Consider the following 11,313-nt stretch of genomic DNA (forward strand, 5'->3'; position numbering starts at 1 on the left):
AGTGATAGAGCTGGGATTCTAACCCAAGGCTGTCTGACTCAAAAGCCTATGCTTATAGTCCTTACCCATCTCTGCCTTACTTAAGCCATTTGACTGCTAACCAGAAGGCTGGTGGTTCAAACCCACCAGCCAGCCACTCCTCGGAAGGAAGGTCGGGCAATCTACCTCTGTAGAGATACTGCTCCGGAAACCCAAGGAGGGGCTGTTGTGAGTTGGATCCAACTTGATGGCAATGAGTTTGGTTTTGGTTTTGGTTTGTGATTCTAATAGAATTTGGATTCTAACAGAGTTGATATGAAATGAATGATCAGAATGAGCATTTCCCGTTTTAAACCTGGACACGTACAGATTAGACAATAAATATAGCATATTAAATAGAATTTATTGCTTGGAAATAATTCCACATGATGCAGATTTACACATGTAGTGGAAATTAGGCAAGAATCAAGGCAGCGCCCTTACACAGGCACAAACTGAAAGCAATTTGTGCCTGTTCCTCTGGTTTCATGACAATTTTGTATGAAATGTCATTTGTTTCTCTTCCGACTCCTCTTATGATTGGAGTTCTCACAAATGACTTTCTTGACTATATTGTACAATTTATTCATCCATTTTTATGCCTTCGTGTAGTGATACAATCAGATTCTCCAGAAACACAAGTCTAAACTACAGGATGGATTTGAAGCTTGATAAACATGGATTTTACCTGAGCACCTTCAACCAGAAATTGAATGCCCACTCAAACCCTCTCTGTGCAAGTTTCCCATCCTTCTGATGAGAACACTGAACATTTTCTTAACTTTTTTTTTTTTTAATGAAAGGGTCAGCTTCAGTGTGAAGAGAACAGAAGCAAAGAATAACAATGCCACTTTATATTTCCATCTGTTTCTTTTATCCATGAGATCAAAGAATTATCAAATGACTTCTCTTTGCTATCCTGTATGTTAAATGGAGAAACACTTTTCTTACTTCAGTTTCCGAATAATGAAAGAAGAAATGGTAGGAAAATTCACCTGATGGTCAAGAAAAAAAAATATATATATAGGGATGTAACAGATGGAGAAATAGAGGTTCTGAGAAATTGACCTTTCCAAAGACTTACAGTTAGAGCCAGATGAGAATCCTAGATATTTAGATTCCTAGTTCTGTGCACTCTCTAGTCATTCATGACTGAAAGAACATGTCTTCTTTCATTTATTTATTCATTCAGCCTGTATCTGGACCATAGGCCAGATACTCCAGGTCAAATAAATATGGTTCTTGCCATAAAAGAGTTTACAGACTGATTGAGTTGTGTTTATTTTTTGAAGAATGGTAGTAGGGTCAGGATTTGGGGAGAGACAGGCCAGTAAATTCATGTTCTTTGTACCAGTGGTGAAGGAACACTGGTGGCATAGTGGGTAAGGCATTTGGCTGCTAACGAGAAGGTCGTAGGTTCAAACCTATCAGTTGTTTTGCAGGAAGAAGTTGAGGCAACCTACTTCTGTAAAGATTTACAGCCTTGGAAACCCAAAGGGAGTCGCTTTAAGTCGCAATCAATTTGATGGAAATGGGTTGGGTTTGGTTTTGTAGCAGTGGTGAGTGCAGTGATGGGCAGGCTGACTTAAGGTCAGGCAAAGCAGGGTGTTGACATCAACCTGGGTTTTAGGGAAGAAGAACATTTACCTTAAAACCAGGGATAAGTAGGGCATGAATGGATATGTGAATGGAGTGGAGGAGAAGGAAATTGAAATCAGATTGCAGATAATAAGAGGAGCCATTGAAGGACTTCAGAGCTCAGTCCTCACATTTCTGCTTGGACTATTACCTCCTATCTGGATTTTTTGCTCTAGACTTTCTTCTCCAATCTATTTTCAATATTGCTGCATTTTAAATATGATACTTTTGATACTTTGTGAGTAGGTGTCTCTTTTTTGCTCCTAATTTTGAGAGCCTTGGGGTCAGCAATAGCTCATTCATCCAGTGTCTCTGGGAGGTACCTAGGATAATGCTTCACATCAAAGAGATTCTCAGTAAAAGCTCATTAGATTTAATCAAACATCTCACCTGCTTTTTCTGACTCATATGTGAAAATCGATGATAAATTACTCAATTTGAATTCATACATCCTCCTAAAAGTCATGTCATTAGAATTCCTTAGTATGATTAACCTGAATATTGTTAAATGTCTCCAGCGTTTTTAAAGGAATTCTAGTTAACAGAGTTACTGTTGGTATTATACAATCAGGCAACTACCATGGTCCACAGAGGGTATGCTGGGAAGTAGGGTGGCTTATTTCTAATACCAGACTTCACTAAATCAAATTCATGAGTGGGGAAGCATGCTTAGTTATGTGTGAGACTTGGGTAGATGAACAACAAAATGAATTTGAATGGGGAAAATGTTCACACATTTCTCTAGTCAGAAACTTAAATCCCCATTTTTCCGAAGTTCTCCATGGATTGAGTAGTTTTGATTGTTTTCAAAATGCAAACTTCTGACACTTGATGCCACTTTGATGTCAACTATATAAAAAATTTTTCATTTTTATTTCATTCTGGGGAAAAAAATGATCAGAAATATTGCCACAGATCTTTTAGCCAATCATTATTTTGTCAGAATATCACATGGATTTTGAGTATGGGTTAGGTAAATATAACTTTTTTTTTTAACAACTAAAAAATTCTCTTTTCAAAATGAAAAAAATATCATCTCATTAGAAAAAACTCATGTTTCTCTTACAGACAAGTGCATTAAGGCTACGAGCCATTGGTTCAGAATCATTTGAAAAATATTGAAGAAGTTATTGCCATGGACCTCAGGACTATTCAACATTTTAGATATTTTATTTTTTAAGACTGGGAAAATAGTTTCTACTAGGCGAGGAAAAAAAAAAACACAGGAACTTTGAAACAGAAATAAACTACCTGAAAATCTCTCAGCTGAAAACTTTCGTAATTAATGTGTCATAGCTTAGTTGTGCATCAGCTGGGTGACAATTTTTCACCAAGTAAGGGATCTTTCCAGTAGATTAATGTAGTCCTGAAAGGCACATAAGAAGGTTACGTTACTCAGGATATGAAGAAAGGTGATTTAAAAAAAAAAAAAAACCTACTGGTGAATGAGAAGGAATTTATTTCATGTCAATGGATTTTGGCATTCCTCTTTAGCTGCTTGTTAAATATACTGATGGGATCATTTTGCCTTTGATTTTCACACGTTAAATTAAATTTTTGTTCTTGGTAGGTTCTTGATCCCAATGCCCTTTCTTGCTCTTTTATTTCCCACCCCTCCTCCTACTTGATTCTCATGTAGTTTCTCTTTGTTGGAATATTTCAGTAGTCATTGAAATGATTCGGCAATCCAAGGGACATTTTGAAAAAAAAAAATTATTTTTAAAGTATGTTTTCTTCAGATCCTGTTTTCAACTTTATTTCCCCTTCTATGCCATGTAATCATATGCAACAATGAATAATGATTATTTATAACTATGTAGTGATACTAAATGTAATATACAAGGGATAATTTTTAGTAAATTTTTTTTCTCAAACACTGATTTATCTGAAAAGGAAGATTTCGTTTAGTGAAAGGCAACTCAGATGTTCTTAGAAGATTTTGTGTATAATTATGCTAACAAAGGAAAAATTGGAAGTTCTTTAAAACTGCTGATTACTACAATTGAAATATTCACTAAAATTTATGTTAAGTTTATGCTCATGAGGTTTGAGCTTCTTTTTCTCTATGGGGGAATAGGCTGCTACGTAGAGATATCATGGTACCTTAGGGACATCCCTCTCCAGAATGAAAGGGAGCTCTGGGCAAGAGTTGGGAATGGCTGTATTGATGTCTAACATCTGGAGGCGGGGGAAAAAAGAGAGAAAGTGGGAACATTTGGCAAATTTACTGGTAAAATATTTGTTGTTGACTAGAGAAATGTATTGTGAGACCACACTGCCTTGTGACCTTGCTTTCTTTTCTCACCTGGGACTACTCTTGAACGTGTGAACCTCTTGACTAGTCTATGTGAAGGGAATGGATAGAGCTGGTTGTACTGCAAATATAAATACATATATAATGTGAACCAGAAAACACTGCTTTAATATTTGGATTAAATATTATAATTAAAAATATATAGTATTTTAAATTATTATCTCATAAGATATATTTGAACCAGGTCACCAGAAAATCATGATCCTGTAAGATGATGAACCTCACTTCTGAACAGTATATACACCAAAAAAATAATGTATCGATCACAGTATGTGATGTAAGCCTGTGTTATGGTTTAATATTAAGAGCAATACTCTAAAAAACAAATATTCAATAACTATTTTCCCTAGACAGTGTTTTGTTCTATTGTACATAGGGTTGCTATGAATCAGAATTGACTCCATGGCACCTAACGACAACAACATTGGAAGCCTCAGGGCCTACTGAGTTGAATAGGATAATTCTATTAAGGCAGAATATAAGTCATTGTTTTATGTGCAAAGTTTTTGAAAAGCTACCTAATAAGTGGTGTGTATTTTTTGTTTTTTAAATAAAGATGCATGGTAAGTTTTCTAATGTAGCAACTCTTACAAAAAATAACTCTTAAAAAGTAACTTTTTATTTTATAACTTAAATTATTATATGCTTGTTATTATTATTAGATACTTATAGTAGAAAAGATCATTGGAAATATTAGGCAATACCTAAAATATAAAATTAAAGCCATGAATGTTTACTACTAAAATTATACTTTGATATTTTAAATTTCACCTTTCAGAAATAGTATGGTGCAGTGCCTAGGACATTAGACTGCTAACCAGAAGGTTGGCAGTTCAAATCCACCAGCTGCTTCGCAGAAGGAAGATGGGACAATTTACTTCTGTAAAAATTTACCACCTCAGAAACCCAATGTGGGTGACTAAGAGTCAAAATCTACTTGATGTCACTGAGGTTGAGAATATGGTCTTTGTAAAGAAAAGACTTTGAAGGTCAAATTCTAGTAAGTTAGAAAAATTCCATGGAGGTAATACCGCCCTCCTTTACTCACTCTCAGTTCACAATGTCCAGTCTCATTCATATAGAATGTCTCTTCATTATCATGTGCACCATTATTTCTAGACCTTTGGAGACTCTTCACTCGTGTTATCCTATTTTACCAAGATAGAGATAAATCTCTAAAGAAGCTAATGGAGTTGAATAGTTGGACCTGGTAGTGAGCCCAACTGTTTAAAGACAAAAATTAGTCATGATGAAGGAAATACACAGAGGCAAAGATTAATGCTGGATTGAAAAGAGTTTTGAAAACTGGATCTTTGTGTTCTAAAATTGTATGCACTGAAGAAAACAGGCAATAAAGAAAGAGAGAGAGAAGAAAAATAAAAACTTAGATCATTATAGGATAATTTATAGGAAAGACTACCAAATGTCAGTGGTTCAGTGTATACAGAGTGAATTATCTTCCTTTAAGTGGTAGGTGTTTGACATTCATTGGTAGATGCAGGTTTGTGATCACTGGAAACTTGTCTTAAAATCCATTTTCCCAACATTTTATTATGAACATTTTGAATCAGAAAAGTTAAAAGAATTGTACAGTGATACCTAGTTTCTACAATTATATTTTATAATACTTGCTTTATCATCCAGGTGTGCATCATCAAGCTAATTCTGAATGTATTTCAAAGTGAGTTGAAGATATAAACATCTTTCACTTCTAAACATTTCAGCATGTGCATCAATATTTATAATTCTTTTTGTTGTTTTGAAGTAAAATTTATATACAGTGAAGTACATAAATTTGTGTAAGTCTTAGGTATACCCATTCTATGATTTTTGACAACTGTCTTTGCTTGTGTTACCCAAAATTTTTTTCAAGGTATAGAACATTACATTGCCACCAGAAAGTTCCCTCATATCCCTTCATAGTCAGTATTTTCCTTCATAGATTAGTTTTGCTTTTTATAGGATTCCATATAAGTGAAACTATACATATACTGTTTATGTGTAAGGCTTCCTTCACTCAGCACATGTAATCTACTTTTGCTTTGCCTACAAAGTGAGATGGAGTAACTTTATTCTATTGATTTCAAGTGGGTTTTCTCATTTGGTGAATTTTATTTTCAGGCCTGTTTCCTGCCATTCTCAATCTTGCCAGCAATGCTCACATCAGCACCAATGCAACCTGTGGCGAGAAGGGTCCCGAGATGTTCTGCAAACTTGTGGAACATGTGCCCAGTCGCCCTGTGCGAAATCCACAGTGCAGAATCTGCGATGGCAACAGTGCTAATCCCAAAGGCAAGTGCTGCTGCTTCTCTTCAGAAGTACTGATGACAGTTTGTATTTTGGATATAAGAACTAAAAACTTTCATTGTTGTTCTTTGTTGTTATGTGCTGTGGAGTCGGACCCGACTCATAGTGACCCCTCCTTGGGTTTCCGAGGCAGTATCACTATGGAAGTAGATTGGCCAACCTTCCGAGGAGTGGCTGGTGGGTTTGAACTGCCAACCTTCTGGTTAGCAGTCAAATGCCTTAGGTACTATGCTACCAACTTTTATTAGGAGACCATGAACAATATGTTCACTTTCAATTCTATTCATTTCTACAAGCTCTACAGTTCAGAGCTGTTTTAAAAGCAAGCAAAGAAAGAAAGAACTGAGAGGGATGAATGTTTTTGTTTTCTTCTAACAGAACGACATCCAATATCAAATGCAATAGATGGCACCAATCACTGGTGGCAGAGTCCTAGTATTCAAAATGGGAGAGAATACCACTGGGTCACTATCACTCTGGACTTGAGACAGGTAAGTAAGGCGAGAACCATTGAAGAATGGAAGAATGCCTGCATCTGAACTGTATTCTTCTGATTACTTTTGGGAAAGTCTGCCTTTTTTCTCAACATGTTGACCTTCTGGGCTCACTGTTTTCCCACCAGGTTAAGTCAAGTGATGGATAAAAGTGTTCTGATGTCATTTCTTGTCACATTTCTCATTCCTAGGTATCTCTGAGAATATGAATGAAATTGTTTCCCTATGGTTTGATGTTCTTACACACTGTAAGACAAATTCATCCATTCAAGACTACACCAGGCCAGGTGCCAATAGACATACTAGAGGGCAAAACACAGCAGCTGTAGAGTCTGCTCCTACTCATGGCAACTTTATGCATAAGGAACCAAAGATTGTCATCTTCAGCATCTGTTGGTATGCTTGAATACACTGTTGCAGCCATTGTGTTGTGCCTTCCAACCTAAAGGAGCTCATCTTCCAGCACTATTTCAGTCAATATTCTGTTGTGGTTTTCATTTGCTAACTTTCATAAGTAGGTCACCTAGTCTTTCTAACTCGGGAAGTTTTGATGAACCCATGTCTACTTGCTGATATTTAAAATACTGGTGCCATAGCTTTCAGTATCATAGTGATAACACAAGTCACCACAGTACAACAAACTTACTGTCTAGTTTTAGCATTGTACCGTTGCCATATAAGGGTTGTATGTAGAAAATGAGGTTAGGAAACAAAAGGGGATTGTATGGAGCTGTGTCTTACCCTGTCAGGTGCTGTCTGTCATGGTTGTGTGCAAGCTGGAGCTGCCCAGTACCTATATGAGCAAAGCCTTCAGTGTGAGTTGGGAAAGTCACTCTACAATTGGCTCTTGTCACACATGCACCCTCCTGCCTCTATTCAAGGCCATTCAGGAGAGTGGACAGTAATATTGTATGGGCTCTGTTGACAACAGTTGTTCTAGGAAAGGGAAGAGGCATCTGAGTGAAAGGGATGAAAAAGAAAAGTGGCAGGTATTTTGGAGCTATAATCACAAGTTCTGATTTGAGTTCTTCAGAAAAGCCATTGCACAACATTCTTTTACTTATCTTCATTTCAGATTCTTTTGTGTTACCAAACTAAAAACCAAACCTTCTGCCACTGAGTCAATTCTGACTCATAGCAACTCTATCGAACAGAATAGAACTGCCCTATAGGGTTTCCAAGGCTGTAAATCTTTACTGAAGCAGACTGCATCTTCTTTCTTCCATGGAGCAGCTGATCATAAATTTCTTGTGAAATGTTTGTAACATGTAACTGAAGTGTGCATTGTAGGATTGAAATAGGAATTTTGGAGATTGAATGATGAATAGTCATAATTCTTTGAATAGATGACAGTTAAAAACAATGTTCAAAGATTTAAGCAGAAGATAAGATGACACTGAGGGAGAGCTCTGGTAGCATAAGACACTTGCCTGCTAACCAGACGGCTGGTGGTTCAAACCCACCAGCCACTCCTTGGAAAGAAGGTTGGGCAATCCTACTTCCGTAGTGATACTGCCTCGGAAACCCAAGGAGGGGTCGCTATGAGTCGGGTTTGACTCGACGGCACATAACAACAACAAGATGACATTGTACAAAGCATCTTTAATAAAATGACAGTGAATTAGGTAGTAATTAGATAGGTGACATTTTTCCACATTTAGGTTTGCAGGGTTATGGAAATAAAACTGCACCTCTAATAGATTTCATCCATAAGTCTTGAATTAACATGTCATACCTTAATATTTTCAAATCCCCCCAAAGGAAAAGAGAAAAGAGCCCCTTTCTGCCCTGACTTCTTTTGTCTCGGTGCTAAGAATGTTTCTGCAGAAGACATGGGTTTTCCCATCACCACTCCAGTTTATTTTTCTTTTTCTAAAGGAAAAAATTATAACCATTTTTATCACTAGAACTGTTGTATTACACAAATTTGGCCGAATTAACAAGAGGATATTTTCTATGTAGATTTCAAACCCATGTTAGACTATCTTTGTCTTGAAATTTCTCATGCATGACTTCATAATAAAGAAAACCTTTTGCTTCAGGCTGGACTGAGTCAACTTGAGGAATTCCAGATAGAAGCATTAGCTTTAGGTCTTTAAGGCATATTTTTAAAATAACCATGCACACATAGTGATAGGCTTCTTTCGCTAATTTCTAGAGGTGCTGCTGGTTAACCTTTTAAAATAAGATTATTTAAAATAATTACTGCTCAGAAGTTTCTGTACCAATTACAGAGTATAAATTTTCTGTGTGTTATCAGTTTACCCAAAAAGAATATAGTATGCTTGGTGCAAAGAGTTAACACACTTGTCTGCTAACTGAAAAGTTGGAGGTTTGAGTCCACCCAGAGGCACTTTGGAAGAGAGGACTGGCAATCTATTTCCCAAAACCCTGCCACTGAAATCCCTACACAACACAGTTCTATCCTGACACACATGGGTTGAATTGACAGCAACAGCATACTTATATTTGAGCAAACTTTTCTCATATTTATTTATTTATTGAGCTTTTTCAATGAAAATGTTTGAACCTACTGAAAAGTAGAAAACGCATTGAAATGGATGAACCTATCCCCACCCTCAAAATGTGGCGATTGTTAAATATTTTATGGTATTTGTTTCATCTTGCTGTAAAATTCTCAAGTGAGTTGTAGTCATCATGACACTTTACCAGTACTTCAATACATATCTTCAAAAACTAAAGACATTTGTTCAATACCATGACATTAATATACCTAGCAAAATTAATAGTAATTTTCTAATATGACCAATAGGTGGTGTGGTGCCTAAGACATTTGACTGCTAACCAGAAGGCTGGAGGTTCAAACCTACCAGCCATTCCTCAGAAGGAAGGTTGGGCAATCTACTTCCATAGTGATACCCCCTCAGAAACCCAAGGAGGGGTCGCTATGAGTCGGGTCTGACTCCATAGCAGTGAGTTTGGTTGTAGTTCTTTTTATATTCAAATGTTACCATTTGTTCACCAATGTCTTTTTAAACTATTTTTTCTTTTTTCACACCAGCATCCAAAAGGATCACTCATTGCATTTGGTTGTCATGCTTCTTAAATCTCTTTTAATCTGAATAGTCCATGTTATGGATTGAATTATGTCCCCCAAAATACGTGTTGTTAATCCTAACCACTATGCCTGCAGTTATAATCCCATTTGGGAATGGGCTGTTGTCTTTGCTATGTTAATGAGACAGGATTACTGTAGGATGTATCTTGAGTCAATCATTTTTGAGATGTAAAAGATCTTCCTCCAGAGCTGAGAGAGAGAGAAAACCTTCCCCTAGAGCTGGCACCCCAAGTTTAGACTTCTAACCTCCTAAACTATGAGAAAATCTGTTTGTTAAAACTTTCCATTTGTGGTATTTCCATTATAACAGCACTGAGAATTTGGTATCAAGAAGAAGGGGTGCTACTCTAACAAATATCTACAATGTGGAAGTGGTTTTGGAATTGGGTAATGGATAAAGACTGGAAGAGTTTTAAGGTGCCTCATAGTGAAAGCCTTGATTGCCTTGAAGAGACTATTGGTAGAATAATGGACATGAAGGCAATTCTGTGAGGGCTCAGAAGGAAGAGTGGAGAGCTATAGAGAAAATCTGTATTGTCTTAGAGAATGCTTATGGTACCAGGACATGGTGAGCCTTTAAAAGAAAATGATGAACATGTGATTGGACAATAGAGGAAGGATGAGCTTTTATAGGCAGTAACAAAGAACTTGTCTGAATTATGTTCAGATGTTTGGTGCAAAGTGGAAAGTGATAGACTTGGATATCTGGCTGATGAGATTTCTAAGCAAAATCTTAAAAGGGTTGTGTAGGTTCTTCTTGCCATTTATAGTAAAATACAAGTGAAAAGATATGGACTTAAAAATGAACAGTGGGAGAATTCCAGTAAGATGGTGGAATAGGCATACAAACTATACAGACCTTCTCCAACAAAGTAAAGAGAAACCAATTAACACAGATACAGAGGACAATCCTGGAACCCTGAGCTTTGAAAGGAAGGGTAGAGAAGTGGACTAGACTTCAACTAGTCAAAGAACCTGCATGAAAACACTGTAAAAGGAGACATATGGAGCTGCACTGTCAGTGATCCTGATGGCATGGACAGTTTGGATATTGCCAAGTGGTGTTAGGACCTAAGAATTAACCTAAAAATCAGCCTTGCCAGCCAGAGGCTGCACAGACAACTGTACCACTGGCTGGTAAGTAAAAGGGGAAGCAGCAAAGAGGGAGATGGGCTGAGCTGTGGACTTTTAACTGTCTGGATGGTGCATCCGTTTTGAATGAAAACATTTTGGATATTTAAAGCAATAGGGTTCTCTCAGATTCCAGGGACCTAAGAATAGGTTCCACTTGCTAGGGACTGCATGGACATACTGGGCACTGAGGACTGGAAAGGTGTGATATGTCCCTTGTTACTACATCCCTCACTCCCACCCACCTTCTGAGCCAGCAGGAATTCCATTCTAGTCTGAGTGCTCTGATGAAGCCTGGGTGCCCTGCCCTGCCCAGAATTTTTTTTTTTTTT

At 37.1% G+C, this 11,313-nt stretch overlaps 1 protein-coding gene across 1 annotated transcript in view; it reads left to right on the top strand.

Annotated features, from left to right (window-relative positions):
* The window catches only part of LAMA1 (laminin subunit alpha 1), a 227,631-nt gene that overhangs the window by 35,816 nt on the left and 180,502 nt on the right, over positions 1 to 11,313 (top strand). Inside the window, exons 2-3 of the mRNA XM_007949015.1 lie at positions 6,092 to 6,262; positions 6,656 to 6,768. Coding sequence (XP_007947206.1) covers positions 6,092 to 6,262; positions 6,656 to 6,768 — 284 coding nt within the window. The remainder of the gene's footprint in view (positions 1 to 6,091; positions 6,263 to 6,655; positions 6,769 to 11,313) is intronic.

Source organism: Orycteropus afer, unplaced genomic scaffold, assembly GCF_000298275.1.
Source record: "Orycteropus afer afer isolate SDZICR_OR568_19922 unplaced genomic scaffold, OryAfe1.0 scaffold00234, whole genome shotgun sequence".
Taxonomy (NCBI): Eukaryota; Metazoa; Chordata; class Mammalia; order Tubulidentata; family Orycteropodidae; genus Orycteropus; species Orycteropus afer.